At 41.9% G+C, this 23,379-nt stretch overlaps 1 protein-coding gene across 2 annotated transcripts in view; it reads left to right on the forward strand.

Annotated features, from left to right (window-relative positions):
• Positions 1-23,379, forward strand: part of dcc (DCC netrin 1 receptor) — a 234,115-nt gene that overhangs the window by 72,611 nt on the left and 138,125 nt on the right. The window contains exons 1-2 of one of the 2 annotated variants that reach the window (XM_053676995.1): positions 1,798-1,898; positions 6,518-6,841. In XM_053676995.1, coding sequence (XP_053532970.1) covers positions 1,826-1,898; positions 6,518-6,841 — 397 coding nt within the window. In that variant the 5' untranslated portion in view covers positions 1,798-1,825. Of the gene's footprint in view, positions 1-1,797; positions 1,899-6,517; positions 6,842-23,379 lie in introns of those variants that run through there. The other variant, XM_017460521.3, reaches the window with a different exon arrangement.

Raw genomic sequence — 23,379 nt, forward strand, 5'->3', positions numbered from 1 at the left:
GCTAGTAACAAGCACCCCTTAATCGGAAGATCGGTTAATCGAAGACAGCAAAGTCTTTGCGTCTTTTTGTGAGCGATTGACATGGACAGCCAGACAGAGCAAGACATCGAGTCAGAGCAGAGAGTAGCCCACCATGGGAGGACATCGAGGGACAGGTTAGCAGGAATGGGATGTGTGTACATGGATGTGTAGTGAAATGTGCAGAGGAAGCTGGATTCCATACACATTGATAACATCAGAGTGTGTGATTGGCTGTTTGCACACCCAGAGGACGCTTCAAAGAGAATGTGTAAATTACCCGTCTGAGTGTGTGTGTGTGTGTGTGTGTGTGTGTGTGTGTGTGTACAGGTTAATAGGACGAAGGGGTCCACAGTGATGAAGTTGTTGAGATAAGCTTGTGGCTAAAGTGGAAGTCGCAGAGTGTCGTTGCGTGTGTGTGTGTGTGTGTGTGTGTGTGTGTGTGTGTGTGTGTGTGTGTGTGTGCTGGGCAAAAGAATCGATAATAGAGTGGAGCAGAGCGGTAACCATGGTGACACAGCCCATAATGAAGAGATAAAAGAGATGTGATGATATCAAAGGGCAGATAGAGGGAAGAACTTGATGACTGCACAACACACACACACACACACACACACACTTAGACGGGTAAAATAACACTAGCTCGGACTTAACGAAATAAATAATGAACGCATGAGGAGATTTTTCAGCAAACACACAGAGGGCATTAAGCTGCAGTCAAATTAAAAAATAACACTGAACAGGTGAACAGCATCAGGGAACAGACCAATGACACGATAGGACAGATAACACAAAACAAAACACAAACAAAAGGCACTGGAATTGTAAACAAAAACCTGAAATCAAACACATGATGTGAATTTTCATTGTCACAACGCATCCTTTTTTTGTTGTTTTTTACGAAAGTACCCGCCAGCCTGTAAAATGAGTGATTGACTGACGTTCCTTTAGAGTGTATTTGGCATGCTTCAATATTTCTGCCTCGTTCTGCTTCATGAATTTTTGCTACAGCTGTAGTGAAAAAGCTCTCTGGCATTTTGATGAAAGTGCACTATCGGACTGATGTATCTGCGATCTATCAGGACTGAGAGGTGCGCTGCGTTTCGGACTTCCTTCACCGACGTGACTTAGATCCATAGGCGTCACGACTGACCTTGGTGTGAACTTTGAACCTGAGGGAATAGTGAGACATCTACATCAAAGTAAAGAGTGAAGCACGCTGGGATTCATTCTGGCTCTTAGACACATACGCACAAAGAAAGGCACGTTCTTGCCTTTAATCTCTCAGAGCCTATTCAGGACTGTATTCCCGAGGTCATGCTCTTCCCATAGCGAACGCTGTCCAATCAGATTTCTGCAAATCCCCGTCTCTTGTAGTTGCATCTGTCTGGGAAGCGAGACATTGGGGTTTTTGTACGCTGAAGAGGTAAACCTAGATATGTTTTTTTTTTTTTTCTTGTCTTTTACACTTTTGCACTGCCGTGTGCGTTTCTTTTTCCCTGACTTTCCATGGTTTCCTTTCCTCCTGACTGTCTGGCCTTGCGTTTATATGCGAGCTCTGTTTTTAAAATGCCATCGTGAAGAAGAGAGCTAAATCCCATGGGGAAGTGCTCTGGCAGGGAGATAAAGACCATCGACAAAAGCTGCTATTTGATGGCTCAAAAAGGCCAGAGTTGGGTTTTTTTTTTCTTTCTTTCACCAGGTTGAAATGTCTGAACTTCATGCACCTTCATGTGTTTCTTGTGCCATAGAGCACAGGCGTGTTTCTGCAGTGTGAGTAAAGTGTTGAAAATGTTAGCAGTAAGTGATGACGTATCTCACACAGCAGGTTAAGACGACGGGACGGGTGGAGTTACCTGGCTGTGCATTAGCGTTTGAAGGTAATCTTTCTGATTAGCTCTACACTCTTGCTGTGATTGTATATCGGTGTTGTTCTCTCGTGAATAAAATAAAGATAAAAATGGGTTCGTGTTTTGATTGGATTTGTTTCGTTCCTATAATCAGGTCGTTTGCTTTAGCCAAGAACGGGAGTCACAAGTTGTTGACGATACATGCAGAAAATTCACGGTGCCTACCCAGTCTTCTGGTGCCTTTTCTGTTGTTCTTTGTAATTCCTTTCCCCAACGTTTCATTTGGATTCTTCCGCAGAACTGTAAATGTCCACCGCAGAAACGTTTTACGGAACCTAGGAACTTTTTCAGAAACTCAGGTTCTTGAGGCAGTGGTGTGCTATGCAGGGAGTGTTTCCGTCTCACGCCCAGTGATCCTGGGATAGGCTCCAGGATAAATTGTTACTGAAGATGAATTAGGGAATGAAAGATCTCTGGCACTTTTCCACCGAAGCAACCAAGGTCTTAGATCTTAGGCTGCATCTCCAGGAATATTTTATTTCCTGCTCCAGAATTGGGGCGAACTGTGAAGTTGGCTGTAGTGAATTTTGCAATTTGCTCAAATGTAAGATTATGCAATGTTACCAGTCGGGCAAATGCTAAATGGTCAAATAGCGCTAACTTGCCATCGGGAGCAACTCAGGGTTCAGTGTCTTGACCAAGGACACGTCAATATGTGGATTCACGTGGGCCGGGAATCGAACCGCCGACCCTACGATTAGAGGACAACCCGCTCTACCACCTGCATGTTGCTGATTGCGCAAATGCAAGATTATTAAATGTTGCCATTTGGTCAAATGGAGAATTACGGAATGTTGCTGATTGGTCAAATGCAAGATTATGGAATGTTGCCATTTGGTCACATGTAGAATTATGGAATGTTGCTGATTGGTCAAATACAAGATTATGGAATTTCACCATTTGGTCAAATGTAAGATTATGGAATGTTACCATTTGGTCAAATGTAAGATTATGGAATGTCGCCTTTTGGTCAAATGTAAGATTATGGAATGTCGCCATTTGGTCAAATGTAAGATTATGGAATGTCGCCTTTTGGTCAAATGTAAGATTATGGAATGTCACCATTTGGTCAAATGTAAGATTATGGAATGTCACCATTTGGTCAAATACAAGATTATGGAATGTCGCCTTTTGGTCAAATGTAAGATTATGGAATGTTGCCATTTGGTCAAATGGAAAATTACTGAAGGTTGCTGAATGGTCAAATACAAGATTATGGAATGTCACCATTTGGTCAAATGTAAGATTATGGAATTTCACCATTTGGTCAAATGTAAGATTATGGAATGTTGCCATTTGGTCAAATGTAAGATTATGGAATGTCACCATTTGGTCAAATGTAAGATTATGGAATTTCACCATTTGGTCAAATGTAAGATTATGGAATTTCACCATTTGGTCAAATGTAAGATTATGGAATGTCGCCATTTGGTCAAAAGGAAAATTACCGAATGTTGCTGATTGGTCAAATACAAGATTTTGGAATGTCACCATTTGGTCAAATGTAAGATTATGGAATGTCGCCATTTGGTCAAATGTAAGATTATGGAATGTCGCCTTTTGGTCAAATGTAAGATTATGGAATGTCACCATTTGGTCAAATGTAAGATTATGGAATGTCACCATTTGGTCAAATGTAAGATTATGGAATGTTGCCATTTGGTCAAATGGAAAATTACTGAAGGTTGCTGATTGGTCAAATACAAGATTATGGAATGTCACCATTTGGTCAAATGTAAGATTATGGAATGTTGCCATTTGGTCAAATGTAAGATTATGGAATGTTGCCATTTGGTCAAATGTAAGATTATGGAATGTTGCCATTTGGTCAAATGTAAGATTATGGAATGTTGCCATTTGGTCAAATGTAAGATTATGGAATGTCACCATTTGGTCAAATGTAAGATTATGGAATTTCACCATTTGGTCAAATGTAAGATTATGGAATGTCGCCATTTGGTCAAAAGGAAAATTACCGAATGTTGCTGATTGGTCAAATACAAGATTTTGGAATGTCACCATTTGGTCAAATGTAAGATTATGGAATGTCGCCATTTGGTCAAATGTAAGATTATGGAATGTCGCCTTTTGGTCAAATGTAAGATTATGGAATGTCACCATTTGGTCAAATGTAAGATTATGGAATGTCACCATTTGGTCAAATGTAAGATTATGGAATGTTGCCATTTGGTCAAATGGAAAATTACTGAAGGTTGCTGATTGGTCAAATACAAGATTATGGAATGTCACCATTTGGTCAAATGTAAGATTATGGAATGTTGCCATTTGGTCAAATGTAAGATTATGGAATTTTGCCATTTGGTCAAATGTAAGATTATGGAATGTCACCATTTGGTCAAATGTAAGATTATGGAATGTTGCCATTTTGTCCAGTGTAAGATTATGGAATGTTGCCATTTGGTCAAATGTAAGATTACGGAATGTTGCCATTTGGTCAAATGTAAGATTATGGAATGTCACCATTTGGTCAAATGTAAGATTATGGAATGTCGCCTTTTGGTCAAATGTAAGATTATGGAATGTTGCCATTTGGTCAAATGGAAAATTACTGAAGGTTGCTGATTGGTCAAATACAAGATTATGGAATGTCACCATTTGGTCAAATGTAAGATTATGGAATGTTGCCATTTGGTCAAATGTAAGATTACGGAATTTTGCCATTTGGTCAAATGTAAGATTATGGAATGTCACCATTTGGTCAAATGTAAGATTATGGAATGTCACCATTTGGTCAAATGTAAGATTATGGAATGTTGCCATTTTGTCCAGTGTAAGATTATGGAATGTTGCCATTTGGTCAAATGTAAGATTATGGAATGTTGCCATTTGGTCAAATGTAAGATTATGGAATGTCACCATTTGGTCAAATGTAAGATTATGGAATGTCACCATTTGGTCAAATGTAAGATTATGGAATGTTGCCATTTGGTCAAATGTAAGATTACGGAATGTTGCCATTTTGTCCAGTGTAAGATTATGGAATGTTGTCATTTGGTCAAACTGAAAATTATGGAATGTTGCTGATTGGTCAAATACAAGATTATGGAATGTTTCTGATTGCTCAAATGCATGCTTATGGAATGTTGCCATTTGGTCCAATGTTAGCTTGTGGAATATCGCTGATTGATCAAATGCAAACTTACAGAATGTTGCTGATTGGTTAAAATGCAAACAACAAAAACAACCCTCTTATGTGACAGTTTTTAGAGCCTATTTATTAATGTTTTTTATAGCAACATGATACGAATGGGAAAGTAGAACATTCCCATGACACCTACACCGAGAATGAACGTTGTACATGCTTCTCTTCACATAAGGCAAAACAATAATGAACAGCACACATTCAACCTCCCTGACTGTTACTCTGCTTTTGCCATAATGATATTATATAATGCATTGTGTATTAAATGAAACGTAATGGTCAAAACAGGAACTGTGTAGTACTTGGTTAGGACAGTACTGAAACTCGCCGGTGGACACATGACTTCAAACTGGACGCATCAGGCATATCAGATGGAAATGAACTCCAGGCTAGTTTGTACAGGCCGCTCCAGCCCTGCATCCGTGCCCGTCATGGCGCATCAGATAAAAATCATTTGTTCACACCAACTGCTGCTTTTTTAAATCAGGCTAGTGCGTGTCATCACTGTCCTTTGGATGACTCAGTAAAAGGATGATTAAAAGTTCAAACGTGGAAAGGGAAATAGAACAAGCACTTGTCCACTCTACAGTTACACCAGAAGCTATTCTTCTGGCTTTGAGTAACTCAGAGTAATGATTGCCTTTTATATTAACAGGCATGGAAATGTACCGACCCGAGACTCGCACCTCTCGGATGTTGTAATTGTTTTGGAGTGCAAACAATGTTCTGCTGTTTCCTAATGCATATGAATAGCAGGTAAATTACCACATTCCACTTCAGTCCTCCATGTTGGCCTTGTAAGTCTGTGGAGAATGAAATGCATACAGACAGGTGAATTTGATCTGAGTCGTGTATTCTGTAAGCAGCATTTGATCGCCATGTTTGCCCTGAGCTACACTTTTTAGTATTAAATTATGTGATAGAACTAAGCTAATGCTTTTTTATGGCCGTTGCGAATCACATTCGAGAACTGAATACGAATTATGGAAAAACGTCTGATCGTGCATCAAGGCTCGGTGGTCAGGATGTAGTTGATAATGATAATGGAAATTCATTGCTGCTGATGAAATTCCCAGGACTACCCAAATGCTACAGTTGGGCTCTTGTGTAAAGGCTTTAACCCCTGTCTGGTCCGGGGGCCTTGTGATCCCAGGTTACTTCCAATTTGTTTGCTTCAACACTTTGCATATCTTGTATTCTATACATTTCTTTACATTTCCCATTTTGGACAGAGCCTTGGACAGGGGTCACAGTACAGGGTCATCTATGGTATCCCACCCCTGACATATCTGAGGGTTAAAGTTCTAGCTCAAGGATCCAATAAGCGTAGCATTGTGGCGCTGAATCTTCAGTCAGCAGCCCAGTCTCAGAGATAACACATACCAAGCCTGAACATCCACACTAACTCCTAGTCTTTTCTCCACAGGTTCTCAGACTCTACGTAGTTTCATAGAGCTGCGTTTCGTGTTGGAGCCGCAGGACGTGGTAACAATACGAGGTGGTGTGCTACAGCTGGACTGCCAGGCGCGATCTGACCGTGGTCTTCCCTCCATCTCGTGGAAGAAGGATGGCGTGCTGCTGAGCTCGGTGGTGGACGAGCGGAGGCAGCAGCTGGGCAATGGATCACTTTTAGTGCAGAATGTGGTGCACTCGCGCCATCACCGACCCGATGAGGGAGCCTACCAGTGTTTGGCCACTCTGGAGGGGGTGGGGGCCATCGTCAGCCGTACAGCCAAGGTTACCGTTGCTGGTGAGTAAAATGAAACGGTCGGTGTTGTGACATGTTCAACTGTGGTTTTAAGACAGTGGTCACGGATATCTACCTTCCTGAAGCTCCAACCATAATCGTGCCCTAATACCTGACCATCTAGTCATTGCCTTAAGAAGTACTTGAACAAGTAAAACAAGTGTGTTACATTTTGCTTGGAGATGAAACCTGCAGAAAGGTAGATCAACGTAGACCAAGACAAACTCCTTGTACATGTAAACCCACGGAACTTGGCAATAAAGGTGATTCGGATTCTCCTTGCGATTCTGATCTCAAGGACGAGTTTTGCTGACCACTGTTTTAAGACATAAATTGACTAACATTGTCGTTATTTCCCTATAAGGAACAGGTATACTTTTAAAGAATATTTAGTCATGACTAACAAACCTACAGAGAACTGTAGTGCGATGGTTTTTCTCTTTAAGCTTGCGTGTGTGTTAAAATAAAGGCCTTCAACGACGGCAAACCCACTTTGAAAAGTGCTGGTATACAGGAGTACAGACGAAAAATATGACCACACGCAAAATTAAAATGACTCTTGATGATGCTCAGAGACTAAAGATAAAACAGTTTATTTAACAATTTAATGATGAGCAGTGCACCGGCATAAAGTATTACATAATTCCCTTTAGTACCTGCAGAACAGGGCTAACTAGCATAGTAGAGTTCAGCCTGGCAGGCCAGGCAAGGCTAAATTAAACACTTTATTTTACACAGTCTCTTTTTTAAGGCATTGTTTTAGTGCTTCATATATATATATATATATATATATATATATATATATATATATATATATATATATACAGTAGTTCTCAGTTCCAGACCCCAGGATCCCACACACTGCACATTTTCATAATTTCCTACACTCCACATAACTCATCTCATGAAGGGCTTCATCATTTCAAACTGTACTTGTATTTAAGAGCCACTGGCATCTTAATTAAACCTGCCAGACCTACCTTTTTTTTTTTTTTTTTTTTTTAAACAAATTTTGCGTAGGAACTATGCATTTTTAACATCGGCGTATCCTGGTTAGCACTCAAAAGAGTTATGACATAAAATAAAATATTCAAAACGACCGGTCGTCTTTTTTCTGCCCCAATAAAAACGTCACATGAGCCAATTGACACTCGATCCTGGAATGATTGACATTTGTGGAGGTGTTTTGAGCTGAGACTGAACCGATACCCCTGGAAGCCTTTCCAGCGTCTCGCGTTGATACCTCGACTCGATTTTCTCGCTCGAAGGATGCGCTGACTCGGCACTGTCACTCGGAAGATGGCTTAAGTTTGTTAACACGGAATAAAATCTATTATTGCCTTGGCTAACATTAGACGAGTGTATAGTTAGCACCGGTTAACTATATTGATTCGGTTAATGATAATACAAATGAAAGTGAATAAAATGCTGTTTGTTCTCCAACACTGGTCAGTGTAGATGCATTCGGACATCACGGTCAAGCCTATCGCAGTGGAGTGTGTGTATATACAGGGTTTTGCACCCCCCCCCCACTCCCCCACCCCCCCAACCAGCTGGTGGTTATTCAGTCTCAGCACTACAGTATGACAGTGAACAGCTTCAACCATCCAACAGTGACCCATGTTAGACACATGCAGGAAGGGTTGTGGCTCTTCACCTCCCCATGCTGAGTCCAAGGATGGAGCGGACCTTCTGTCCCTCTGGAAAGAAAGCTACATTTGGACTCTGAGCTCCTTCACAGTAGGGTCTGTTCTTCTCGCTGTGAAGTGGAATGAGACAAAAGAGGTCTCTCTTCTCAGTCTGCAGATGCCGTCTTGGCTCTAGGAAGCACTACAGACTTGGGTGTGAAATTGAATATGTTTCGGTCCAGATGTCTAGGACTGACGTTATTCAGTCCCTGGAAAGGGACCGTGTATCAAAAAAGTCCATCTGGTGGGACTGCGTCACGGACATACTGTTAATCCTTCTGCCTTTGAAGAACGCAAGAAGTTATGACCTGATCGGTTGATATCTTGGCACTCATGTGGTAATTATGGGGCGTTAAACTAGAAGTAATATTCACTGGTGTGTTTAAAAACTTGCCAAGTGGCAGCACATTGGAGGCTACGTTTCAGCGTGGATGACCAGATTGAGGCTTCGGAGCCAGAAGCTTCTCTCTGGGGGTGGGCGTGGGGGTATATAAAGAATAATCTTACAGCTACGTCTATGACGAGTGTGTGTGGCATCGATTCTGATCGTCAGCAAGCCCATCTGACTGCTTATCTTGTCAAGCCAGTCTGCGTCAGTCAGGTCCAAGAGCTCCTGATTTGAAACCAACTTCACAGGGATACAGTAGAGCAAATGATCTTGAGTGAGACCCGAGGAAGAATCCCATCCTGCTCTACGCATTGGCTAGAAAGCCTCATTTTCTGGCCAGAGCGGAGGCACCGGGGCTGACGCTTTTGGCGAGAAAGTCTCGATTTCACCCGCTGATGTATTTTCACACTTTCGGATACCAGACTGTGTGGTCGGATACGGTAATCTATCTGTGGCAAAAGAACGAGAGTGGACTTAGAGAGTATAATAGGTGAATTTTACAGTCACAGCACAGTAACCTTCAAAAGAGACCTGCGGGCGTTCTTAATGTCAGACATGTAGCTTGGTTTTTGAATTTACGGTTCCTTCAGAGTGTATACCTTAAGGCTTTTAGGGCTTTCTTATACCAAATCAAACCTCTAAAGACTACATATAGCTTCTGCTATATAAGAGAGAACTTGGTCTTTTTTTTAAAACAGTTCTTTGAGTGTTCTCGTTTGATTCATTAAAGGATTTGTTACACAAAGCTACTAACTGGTTAGGTTTAGATTTAGATCATGAATATATTTTAAGTCTGCTTTTGCTGTAGACTGCAGTGTGAGGATGCCATGAGGAAACCGGTAGTGTTAGCGAGGACTGTAATGCATTATTCACAGTGTCTCTGAGGACGCTTGTACTGAGGAAGCTTCGATAAAAATGTATGATGCTACGGTCGACTTTCACACCGTTTCCCTGTGATTACACAACCGGAACTGCATGTTTTGGGAAAGATCTGAGGAATTTCTCAGCAGATAGAACACCTGAGTTGGACGGTGCCTTCACATGTGCACCGTTTCGTCCGTTCGAGTCGAAACCCGGTCTGTTTTAAACCTCGGTGTGGGTTTTAAGGTGAGAAAACAGCCGGTCTCGAGCATCAGAGCAAAGTCCGTTTGCAGTGATTCGACTCTGATTCGGTGCTTGGTTGATTTTCGTGATTCCTACGTGTACCTAGTGAAGATTCGTTACGCTTTTTTCATCAGCATATTTCTGACCAATGGTTGAAAGAGATCTGTGAGACAGCGTTGTTTTTGCTTTTTTTTTTTTGTCTTGTTTAAATTATGTACAGTACCAGCACGAATCCAAACCATCAGCGTCAATATCGCCGTGATTCAGACTCAGCGAATGGATTAATACATGAGAAAGTGTCCTATATACCGAGTCCGCAGTAATGGCATCAATTTAAATACTATCAGGATGATGACAAAGTCATTGCTTAATCACAAAGACATATACTTCCTGGAGCCAAAATAGACAAAAAGCACAACTGTCATTGAAGCAAAGGGTCAGAAAACACGACATCTAAGGTCATGAACTCGCTCCTGCAGCCCAAAGCAAGACATTTAACACCACCTTGCTCTAGGGGAACTGTCCAGTCCTGAACCTCAAACATAATCACTTTAACAGAAATAACAACGTCATGTAAGCTGGCTTCCGAGTGAAGCATTTTACCATCATTATTTTAACAAAGCACATTGTAAAATATTTTGCGGAAACCCCTTTTTAGTGAAGTGCAGAGTTCCTTTGCGGTCTTGAGTTTCTCACCTAGGCAGGCGGGGGAGCCCGCTAATCCTCCCAGCTTCTAATTTGTCAGACAGACCAAGAGGTTTTCTTTCCCTCGTAAATAAAGCAAAGGCACAGAGGACAGACAAATCAGATTACAAGCGCATCGCATTTAACACTCTGCCACATTCTTCGCCAGCTTAATCCGGTTACGATCATGAAAAGGTCCCTCGATGTCTCCCGAACGCGGCTTTTTGCGCTCAAATGAAATGAGGCTAGCGCTTTCGCTGTCGCTAACTTGTTTAATTACGACACTCGGGTTAGGAGGTTATTCTGTGCCCAAGCAAGGAGATTTTTTTCAGAAGTTTTTATATGAACGGCAATTTAATCATTAGAGTGACAATTTATCAATGATTTACGTTGATCGATGACAATTTATTTTAATGAATAAAAACACACTTTGGTGAGAGGATGAGAGGGTGAGCGTGAGGCCGTGCGGGCGTGGCGGGATGAACACGGCGATCGAATGCGTCATAGAACTGAGCTAAATGAACAAACAGGAAGCTGCACTCCCAACAGACATAATTACATTATGCACTTCCTGTTTGTTTGGTTTATTTCTTCTTCTTCTTCTTCTTTTTTTTTTTTTTTTTTTTACTAATGAGATCTGAAGAACATGAATCATTCATTAAGATCCTATGGGTGTATCTTGGGCCAAAGAACTGAAATTTACACTGTGATCTGCCAGTAAAAATTTTGCTGATGGAAGATGAAAGCACACATAACACCAAACAAAACGATACCCAATTGCAGTTAAATAAGAAAGAGTAAATCCTTGTGGACTGCTCGCTCTCAGATCTTAATGCGACTCTAAATAAGTGCTTAATTAAAGGCAGGTACTTTTCTAATTGGCCTTTTCTGATTAGATCTCTATTGTTCCAGTAAAAGAGTCGTTTCTAATTAATTCATTAAAAACAAATATTTCTTGATTCACATGTACATACTCCTTGGTTAGATGTTAATTAATTTAAACAAAAATCCTAAATATACAGTAGGTATATATATATATATATATATATACTTTCACTGGAAGTTTATAGTACATTTATATTCTCTATATCACTTTTCATCGATTTCATTTCCTGCATTACTGTGCTGGTAGAAAATTCTGAATTTTGGATTTCCAAACATTCAATTTCCAATAAACAAACAAACAAACACATATAAAATCAAAAAAATATCATCACGATATTTCAAGGCAGTTCCGCGATACAGGATATCATGATGTATGGTTTTCTTAACAGTGCTAATGCCAGGAAAACGGGCATGCATTTAAATATAAACCTTTAAAAAAAAAATTTTTTTTTTTAAAGTTCATTCGGTAATACTTTGATTTGTTACTTGTGAAAACACCGAAGAAGGAGGAAAGAAAGAGATAAATAAATAAATAAAGAAAGAAAGAATCCAACAGGAGAAAACGATCAAATCAGCTGCATGTTATTTATTTATTTATTTATTTTTATTTTTTTTAAATTGCAATTTTTTTAAGCTATAAAAAGATATCACGAAGATATGACAAAAAGGGCGTTGTGACATAAATGTATCAGGCTGTCAAAACGAAAGTGTCGTTATTATACAGTCAGTATACGGTCTTTAAAGACACTAACATGTGGCGGGGAAAGAAAAAAAAAAACATTGTATTTTCCGATAAGTATAATGGAAGCTGCAGGAACAGAAATCTTCAGAAAAACTGTAGCAGGTTCTCCAGGGGAAAAAAAAACAACAACAAAAACCTTACCAGCTGGTTTTCTTATAAAACTACACACCAGTGTATCTGAGGGAATCGATCCAGTTTTAAGGGCAAAGGGTCACACCGAATATTGCCCAGATTTAGTTAGTCCGCTTGTTATAAGTAGAACCGTCTGACTGACAGAGCTTCAACAGCTCAGACGTGACATTAGCTTATCCGAATTCGCCTCAGCGCTAGTTGTATGTACTACGTGGCGCCGTTTCCCAGAAAACAGAGCGACATTGTCTGCCAGAGACCTGATTTTGTGACGTGCTCCCTTACAGCAAAATCATTTGGCTTTTAAGTATCTTTTAAGTTTTTGGATTAAAATTCTCATTTGCTTGCCACAGCGGGTAGTGGAGAAACAGATTTATTACACACCCTGGAGAGATGACTCATAGAAATCGGTTATACGGCGTTGTTTCTAGTGTTTAGGCCATATACTTTTCAATGGAGTAGGCAGCAGTATATAGGCTAATAGACGGTCTAGCTTAAAAATGATCGCTGAAACACATCCTCATGGTAATCATTTTAAACATCACATTAATCCGTTTATTGTTCGATTTTGGAGAAAAAAAAAAATTCAAATAAAATCGCTCAACTGTTTTTTTTTAATCGGTGCTTGTTAGGACTGGCCTAGTTTGGGCGAATGGTTTTTGTTGTAGGGACAAAGTACATTTATTGAAATGAAGCCTGAGGCGTGTAGCGAATGTTCACCGTGACCTGAAATGCATCCCTAGTGCCTGACAGTGTTCTGAAAAAGAAAGGAGTCGTTTTGATCAAAAGTTCGAAATGGAAATCCGCTGGCAGCTAAAAAGCCACCCGTGTGGCCCTGACGCTTCATTGACACATCTGACACACCGACTTGCTGGATTGTGATGTATCGAGTGCAGAGATTTCAGTGAGTCAGGAAGAGAGAGCGAGAGAGTGAGAGAGACAGCGTGATGGCACACGGACAGATGAGAGAAAGCAGCTGACAGTGACAGAAACGACCAGCAGGAGAACGATGGCGGTAGAGAAAGAGAGGTGGAAGCAGGACGACAGGAAGACAGAGCTGGGGAAAGGCGGCGTGATTTAGGCGAGTCCGGACCTGCCTGAAGTCTGAAGTGAGCGTCTTCAGTAGGAGGAGTCACGTACAGTGTGTGTCGTGTGACAAACAGCGGCAGGACAATACCGGAGTGCATTAGGAAGCAGCAGATGGTCCAGGATGTTTAATATTGCTCTGAAAAGTCGAGGAGCAGGTGTGTGAGGTGCAAAGCTATTAAATAAAAGCCATCGAACGGAGTGACTAAGAAGACAGCCTGCGCGTCGGCTCTGACTGATCGCTACGAATAGCTGACTCGAGCTTTTTTTTTTTTTTTCCCTCACTGGCCTTGCCTTCTGGAAGTTTCTCACCTATTCATTGTCACCTTAAATAACAGCTTCATAGCATCAAACCAAATCAGTCAGCTACCAGATTTTTTCTTTTCTTTTTTTCCAAGCATGAAAGTACTTGTACCTAATGTCCTCTATAAAGGAATGAACTCCAAATGACTCCAAATTATAACACAAATGATGTTATAAATCAGTTTCTCTCCACTCTTAAGCTCTTGACACAAACTTGGCAGCCATGGCTTTTTTTTTTTTTTTTTTTCTCTCTCCTTCTCTCTCTCTCTCCATTACTAGCACGTTTAAATATTTATTTTAGTGCTTTGTAATTATCATAGTTTATAGTACACCGAAGCTGAAGATTTGAGAAAGACCAGGGAAAGGTTTTCTAATCTTGGAACAGTCGAATTTTTCTGAGCCTCTGTATAATGTAGCCTCAGATTCCTGTTCTTGGCTGACAGAAGGAGATTCTGGCGTAGCGCATCCATCTCAAGGCTCGACGTGTTGTTCGTTTTGAGATGCCTTTTTAAACAAATTTACCTCTATCTCCATGATTTGATGCTTTGCGGTGTTGCCTTATGATTGGCATGAATGATCAGGTGTTCCTAATAAAGTGGCCAGTGTCACTGTTATGTGCTAGCATATTGCAGTGGAAACTAATACCATGTTTACGTATAATTGTACCTAGAGGTAGCATATATAGGGCGAAAAAAAAGCAGCGGACCTAGAACAGAGTCTTGTTAATCTAGTCTTACAATCTGATGTGAGTGATCTGGATAGGGCTTGAGACAGGAAAGTGTTGTTCCTTTAACTCCAACACAAGGTTCTAGTCTGTCTAGAGGGATATTAGAACATACGGTATCACAAGCCCGACTGAGATTAAGCAACCCGAGCAGGGAGACACACCCCTGATTGGGGACCATAGTATGTCATTTACTACTTTAACCAGCGCTTTTTCAGTACTGTGATGAGGCATACACTATGAATGAAAATGTTCGATGATGTACGTGTTCAGTCCTGTTTCCATGGTTAAAGTGATGTCCCTGATGGATAGTATTGATCATAGTACAGTATTTCCCCAGGACTTCAGAAAATAAGCGTGCAAGTGTTTCTCATAAGGTCATAAACATCGTAGTTCTCAAGTTAGGAAGGAAACACTTGGGAGTGAGCTGTATCACGAGTTGCCACCTTAAATCTGTGTCATGGTTCAGTCTAGGCAGCCCATTTCTTGTAATTTTGCGAGTTAGTTCTTTGTCAATAATTCAGCACAAATATCCTTTTCCAGAGAAACAGCCTTACCCACCTGTACCCACTCGGACGCCGCCATGATGGAATTTTTTTCCCTCTTGCCGCTGCTTCACTTTCATTAGTTCCAGCTCCTGCTTTCGCCAGCTGCAGATGGCAATTCTCTGCTGGTGTTTGTGTTGGTGTGTGTGTCTGCATTTAGGTGTGTTGCTGGCCTCTTTCCCACCATACACACACACACACACACACACACACACACTCTCTGCAGCCAGCGAGTTTCTGACGGCCAACACGGCGGTCTGTCTCACTCTTGCTGGGACTTTAAAGCCATGGGAAAGCAAACAGATACTTCAGTGCACACTGCTCTTTTCTCTCTGCTAGAATGCATGAATATTTCATTTAGTGTGTGAGAGAGAGAGTGAGAGAGAGAGAGAGAGAGAGAGAGAGAGAGAGAGAGAGAGCGGGAACGAGAGAGAGAGAGAGATAGTGAGGACAGGAGGAGGCAGGCCGTTAGGGAGAGATAGAGATGTGGAAATTGTCTTCCGGTTTTGTGGATACTTTTTCTCTATTTCTGTCATGACACACACACACACACACAAGCAGAAAAACAGTATTTATTCGGTGTTTGCCCTGCCATAAATATTATATTACTAGGAATAGAAGGACTTTATTATAATTAATAGCACTTTATAACCCACTAGTGAAAAATTCAGCAATCAATAAAGTAATCAATAAAGTTTGACGTTCGTTCATTTATTCAATCATTCCCCTGCTTTCATTAAGCTCTTTATCCTGGTCAGGGTTGTCATGATTGTAATGTTGCTTTCTTTAATTAAATCGAGAAAGAACTTTATTTATTTATACTTTATTATCTCTATTCATGGGGTTGTCCACATCAGCCAAGCAGCGAAACATTTAGACGTTTTTCAGAATTCTTTGTATCCACATTTTCAAAAAAATTTGCATAAAAGAGCTAGACTGGGAAAACTTTATTTTGTTTTCTTTCTGTCGAACAAATACGTTTGGGAAGCTTTGGAATAATTGGTGCCTACAGTAAGCAGATGCTAATTATCATTTGTTTTTCTCGTTTTTGATAAATTATGATATTGGTACACTTCTATTTCAGTGTGGTGCTGTGTACGTTTCCCTGCACGCTAAACTAGCTGCTAAATGAAGCCACAGAAATGAAGCGTTCACAGGATTTACAACTGTGGCGCGTTGTGAAAGCTAAAATAGAGAAACCCCACATTATATCTGAATATCCTGCTCACACGCGATGTTCGCTTACAGATTGACATGCCGCCATACGAAGAGCTAGTTACAACGAGCTAAAACTGACCACCTCTTAAAAATATGAAATCGATGCACATTTTTTAGTACTACATCAAAAATCATACCAAGCCCCTTCCATGACAACTCTTTAGTATGTTTCACTCACTTTTTCTTTAATACTGACTCAGAAATGTTGAGCCTGGAAACAGTTTTGAGAACAGAGCTACGCGGCACAATAGTAACAGCACTGCTGCTGCCCCTAGTGGCTTCGCTACAGTATTACATTCTACCCAGAACTAGATATCAAATTTTCACATTGATAATTTGGCATAATCTACATTCATGTTCGTTGACTAATTGTTGCAGTACTAGTTGACAGATCTCCAGGAAGCACATCCGAAGATCTCCAAAGACCAAATCCGACCCATCATCCAAGGGGAAAGAAAGTGAAATCTGTAGGCAGGATGCTTCTTAGCATGTGGTATATTTTCTCCTCCTTAGCGAGTTTAAACAAGAGTTTGGTCAATTACACACATCAGACGAGGCCGAGGCGCTGTTTCTGCGCCACGAGCATCCTCTCAGTTCCACTGAGAAAGGAGCTTGTAAATATGGAAGACTCCTCACATGGTTTTAGGATCACTTGTTTGAAAGATCTCACTCTCTCCATGTGCTTTTTGGCGTCTCTTCCCTTTTTCTTTCAAATGAAAATTTAATGTTGATGCCGAAAAGCGTTTTCAGTATTCAGGGCTCTGCAGGTGTCCAGTGGCCCTCTACTTTTCTCTCCGTCTCTCGCTCACACACACACACACACACACACACAGTGCTTTACTATTCCTCTTGGGGGTTTTCTCATGTCCATAATGTCGCTGTTTGATTTAGCGATCTTGCGTTTTTAGATTTTTACACACGGGTTCTGGAGACAAAGTTGAAATTCGGAACTCCGTGAAATTCAGTGAAGGATCAGCACACGGTCTATATATTTTCCACAGATTTAGGCCAAGACATTTTCTCTTCACGTGCATCAAACAATTTCATAAAGAATTCAAGCATTTTTGGGCGCAACCATCTGGAAAATAAATAAATAAAAAAAAAATAACGCTGAAAAATCCCGTATGGACTGTATTGTACACTATAGTTGTCATCCTGGAAATTTGGACTTACGGTGTTGCTTGGACTTGACACAACCGGTTGATATTGTACGACTGGCGGATGTGTCTAAATTTCTGCCTGGGCGGTTTAAATATAAAATATATAAGTAAAAGTAAGGAAACAAGCACCCACTCCAGCATTAGCTGTTTAAACCGTTCCACATGGGTTGTTTATGCAAATTCTTTGCACATGTTATTTATCATCGGCGTGAGAGATCCCTGCTTCCGTTCTGATTTGCTATGAGCGAGTCCAGATTGCAACGCGGTATCCAGTTACCGAGCCAATTTTATCTGCCATATGTATGCCATATGTCAGACCGCATCGCATGACGGAAATTGGAGAAGACAAACGGATCGCGCGGACGTCCCGTGTGACCTTGTCGAAGAGTGTTTTCTTAATGGGTCAAACGTTGATCGGAAATCCGAACAGTTTGTCAAAATATTTGCGGAAACGGAACGCGCGGCAAACGGTGACGTGTAAAGCGTGATCGGGTTAAAAAGGTAACCGCAAAGGTTAATGTGCAGTAAAAGTGCAGGATGTGCAGTTATCCGAAAATAATCCCATTAGCAAAACCGTGCGTCGGCCGCGTCACGTCTTCTTTGTCTCCGACATCTTGGCTCACCCGTTTATCTTAAACGCCCCCTTCCGTGCTCATCACCTCCGCAGCATCGATGGAGAGATCCGGCATCTTCTCGTCGAGCCGTTAGGGGACTTCATTGGCTTTCAAGAGACTGGCTCATGTTTCCGTTGTTCAGTTGCTGACTGGCAGGCTGGCAGAGATTCACAGCCAATTAGCTGCAGAGATCTGTCTCGGCTAATAGACTTTATGGGCTCGTGTTCTCCGGGACGGACGTGTGCTGTCGCTGGAGCAGAATGGAATGAAAAGGAAGTACAGGAAAAGTTTCAGTAAAGTACAGAAGGAGAGCGTTGAAGTCATTTGAAGTTAGTAATTGGTGTGAGGGTTTCGGTCCCCGAGTAGTTTCCCACTCCTTGTTCCCTACAAATGTAGTTCCCGACAAATGGCAAAGTACTAGCCAGGGCGCATCGCTTGGTTTCTTACATGGAGTTGACAGTTGACAGCGAGCTACTAGCTTGGTCTTACTAGTGATTGGAAATGTATTTCAGAAGTGCACTTCCACTGCGCTGACTACAAAATGGCGAAACGACCAAAATAGTGCCAAATTAGTTATTCTTACGGTTCTCAAGGGGGCGGGTGGGGCGGGTGGGTGGGGGGGCTGGGGGGGCTGGGGGGGGTGAGGAGGGGTCATCCAGGGACCGCCAGGGGTCCAAACACAGCCAGGGATTATTTTTTTGTTACATTTCTTTGTTGCAAGCTTCTAGTAAATTAAAGTGACAAATGGCAAGGAGGTGTGTTAGCATGCTAGCAACATCTGCGCTGCCTTGACTAGTTCGTTTTCTTAAAAGCGGATCGATAAGACAACGAAGAGACGTCACTACCGTCATTACATCGCTATTCTCTTTCCCTAGCGGTTAAGAAAGTAGCCGACGCCTAGTCAAAACAGTACCGGTATGCTAGCTCAGATGACTGTTTTACGTAACAGTTGAAAGATAATCTGATGACTCCACTCGGAAGCCTCGAATTTCACACAGGCAGTAAAATAGTGTGTGTTTTTGTCTGGCTAAATGACATTTCATGAGTGATTTGAGCTTCAGTGTTGATGATGAGTAGTAATTATAATGGAGGGAAAAAAAAGCCCCATTAGCTGCATTGTTTTTAAGTCAAGTGCACTCTTCAGTGTCATTGGTTCTGGTTGTAATCAATTTAAAGCATTTGCATGGCAAAGTGCATGTAAAGTGATATGATAGCGTGGGAAATATACAGAAACGTGGCTGGAATTAATATGTTATCAGATATATGCATAGTCATTTTTTAATTATTTTTATTATCGTTTTTTGTTTTGTTTTTGTTTTGTTTGTTTTTTTTACATATATGGCGATTTCTTCATTTTTTAAAAAAAATCCCCAGCTTTTCCCCAAATTGCTTATTAATTAATTAATTATTACTTAATTCATCAATTTTCTGCTTGTTGACTTTTTTTTCGCTCTTTAAGCTCCACTTTAATGCGTGACCGGAACAGCGTATACCGTGAGCTGTTGCTCATGAGACAATCATAAACACATCTATAATTGACTTTTTTTAATGCTAGCTTTTATGGATTTCATCTTCACCCCTAGTATTCATTATACGCTAATGATACGTGTGCCGTTAGCGTGTGTAGCTCTGCGTATGGCCCCTCCGGTTAGAGAGAGAAAGTCTCCATCTTGGCCACGTAGAGCGCAGAGCCGGGCCGCGCTGTGCGAGTGGCGATGGATCCTCGAGTGACGTTTCGGAGAACGCGATTAGAATTCGCACGGTCGGCCGACGGGGCGGGTTAAAAAGCTCTAAATGCTTTGTTTGCGTTTTTATCGCGTGTAAACACTCGAATCAAAAGCGCTCTTCATTTGACTTGCAATGAGCTATGATAGTGGCTCTGAGCAAACGCGGGATCAGAAATAGGGCGTTCTGACAATCAGCGAGCGCATATCATTGAGCCAGTGTAAACAAAGCGGCAATGAATGCCTAAATCGGCTCCCCGGTTGCAGCTTTATGTATCCAAACAGGCACTGCGAGTAAAACTATCGGCATTGTGCTCCTATCTCATTATTTGCCTCCTCCAGACACTGAGCAATGATTCCTCGACGTTTTCTGAAGCTTTTGTTCGTGCTGCCACATTATTATGCCACTTCTGAGCGGCGCTGACGATGCTGCTGAACGAACACGCGTTCTCTCTGCGCTTCAAAATGATGCTAGCTTCTGAGTTACCTCATCGCTAGCGTTCCAGACTGCTTTATTATTCCACCCTCACGGCTTCACCTTGCAGCTACAAATCGGTGACGTACGTGGGCATGAAGGATTTCCGACAGTGGTTTAATCCAGACTCTGTCTGGGGCTGTCCTCTTTGTCTGTCTCTCTGTCTGTCTTTGTGTTGCTGAACAAGGCGAAAGCTTGGATTTACGAGGGCTCGCTAATGACACGGAGAGGGACGGAGTAAGAAGAAAAGGTCGGAGTGACGTTTATATCTTTCCAGGGCTGAGCGAGACTGCTTCTGCGCTAATGCCCTTCGTCCTCGCTTCTATACCGATCGGGCTAACGTGCTGACTCGGGCCCAGGAAAGAAAGAGAGATGCTAGCTTCTGTGCTACGTTCACAAACTAGCCGGCTGTAATGCGTGCGATTGATAAGTAGCGCTTACAGTAGTTTCAGCGTGTTCATATGTATCTATAGTTTTCTCCGTTTTTTTTCGTCCCTGTTTTTGCCGCCATCTTTCTTTCACGCGCGTTTGATTCAGCAAGACCCCAGTTGCCCCCCCCCTCCCCCGTTTCGTTTGCATGCACTAAATCAGAGCGTCGTAATGAAGTCGTGTAAGAGCGGAGACAAATTTCCTCGCTCATCCTCCTACACACACTGCAGTGCAGCTTTCCATTACAGCAGTTGAAATATTAAGACAAGTGCGTTCGATTTCGTTGTGGTAGGTGCAGAGGGCTGTGTGTCAAGGAGAGGTGAGGGCTCAGACGCAGTGGAATTGGAGGAGAACTACCGAGCAAAGTAAACAGCAGGGCTTTTCTCAGTGTGGGTGTGAGAGAGCGTTCAGAAGTATTACGGCTGGAGACATTTCAACTTTAAGGTTGAAAGGTTATAGCGATGCTTATTAATAACTTGAAATGCAACTCGGTGTGCTTACTCCTACGCTTTGGATCGTCGTCTCACTGCATAATCCAGTTACGCTTGAGTTTCAACTTACGGACTGAAGACCGGACATTCTCCTTTAGGATTTTCTGGTAGAGAGCAGAATTCATGTTTCCCTCAATTATACAAGTTGCCCAGGCCCTGAAGCAGCAAAGCATCCCCACACCATCACACTACCACCACCATGCTTGATCATAGGTATGATGTTCTTTTAGTGGAATTCGGTGTTTGGTTTACGCCAGATGTAACAGGACGACTGTCTTCCAAACAGTTCCACTTTCGACTCATCAATCCACAGAACATTCTCCCAAAAGGTTTGAGGATCATCAAGGTGTGTTTTGGCAAAATTCAGTTGAGCCTTAATGTTCTTCTGTGTTAGCAGTGAGTTTTCACCTCACCACTCTTCCATGGATGCCATTTGTGCCCGGTGTCTTTCTGATGGTGGAGTCATGAACAGTGACCTTTATTGATGCAAGAGAAACCTGTAGGTCCTTTGATGTTGTCCTTGGCTCTTTTGTGACGTGCTGGACGAGTCGTCGGTGTGCTCTTGGAGGAATTTTGGCAGGCCAGCTACTTCTAGGAAGATTCATTACTGTGCAGAGTTTTTCCATTTGGAGATAAAGACTCTCGCTGTGGTTCTTTGGAGTCCCAGAGCCTTTGAAATATTGTTGCAACCCTTCCCAGACTGATGTATTTCAATCACCTTCTTCCTCATTATTTCTGGAATTTCTTTCAATTTTGGCAAAGCGTGTTACTGGGTAAGAGCTTGTAACCAACTTCATTGTAGTCAGGCCTGGTTGTGATTAGTCCAGCTGAACTCCATTATGAATGCAGCTTCATAGGTTTCATAGGGAATTAGTAACTACGCGGGGCAAATACATTTTCACAAAGGCCCAGTTGGTATCGGATAACGTTTTTGCTTCAATATATAGTACTATCATTTAAAAACTGTATTTTGTGTTTACTCAGGTTGCCTTTGTTTTATCTTAGATCGTGGGTACACCTTGGACAGGGTGCCAATCCATCACACACTCACATACACACTCATTCATACACTACAGACACTTTAGACATGCCAATCAGCCTACCATGCATGTCTTTGGACTGGGGGAGGAAACCGGAGTACCCGGAGGAAACCCCAGCAGCACGGGGAGAACACGCAAACTCCGCACATACAGAGCCACGGCGGGAACCGAACCCCCGACCCTGGAGGCGTGAGGCGAACGTGCTAATCGCTAAGCCACCGTGCTTTACTCGTTTGGATAAAGTTGTTGAAATCCATCACTCGAATCGTTTCCTCTGTCTGCTTCTCTCTGTGACAGATCCGAACGTGAGGTCACGATGAGTGAGACGAGGCTGTGTTGTTCTGCCCTGGCCGATTATGATTATTTCCTTATAATAATTATTGTTTATGATATGCTGTCCGTCTCGTGTTATTTTCTCATCAGCGGAGTGGCTCGGAGCGAATCACTCTCCGGCTGTCTGCATCCATCAGCGTGAATTTGCTAAGAGGCCGCTGCAATAACAGAGTGACTCGAGTGTTTTGATGATCACAGTCATTATGATGAAGAATGATCTTTTGATGATTACAGCCACGTCTTATGTGAGAACATTTCAGCTCTCGACTGCCGCCGAGCTTTTATTTCCGCTTTGAGGTTTGAGGAGTCGACGAGGACGAGCGCGTACAGCCGGACGGCCGTACGGCGAGGGCGCGAGCGAAAGAAGAAACGGATGCATAATGAATAGATAAGAACGAATAAATAAGTAAACGAGTGAGCGGACGAGATGAACGAAGCGAAAGGTCATGAATAGGCAACAAATGGAAAAAATGAGTCGGTGAAAGGAAGGATAAATTAGTGAAGGAGTGAAAGAAAGGACGGATCAAGGCGCGAATAAGAGAAAATGAAAGAAGGGAAGAGAAGGAAGGGAAGAAATGAAAGAATACACGGATGGATGGACGGATGAATGAATAAATGAAGGCGTGAACTGAAGGAAACAAAGAAAGAATCGCCTGGACGAACGAGTGAATGACCGAATAAAGGAGTGAACGAATGAATGAAAGAAATGAATGAATACATACATCAAAGAGTAAATGAGTTATAAATAGTAACGAGTAAAAGAATGAACGATTGAATGA

Source organism: Ictalurus punctatus, chromosome 28 (assembly GCF_001660625.3).
Source record: "Ictalurus punctatus breed USDA103 chromosome 28, Coco_2.0, whole genome shotgun sequence".
Classification (NCBI taxonomy): Eukaryota; Metazoa; Chordata; class Actinopteri; order Siluriformes; family Ictaluridae; genus Ictalurus; species Ictalurus punctatus.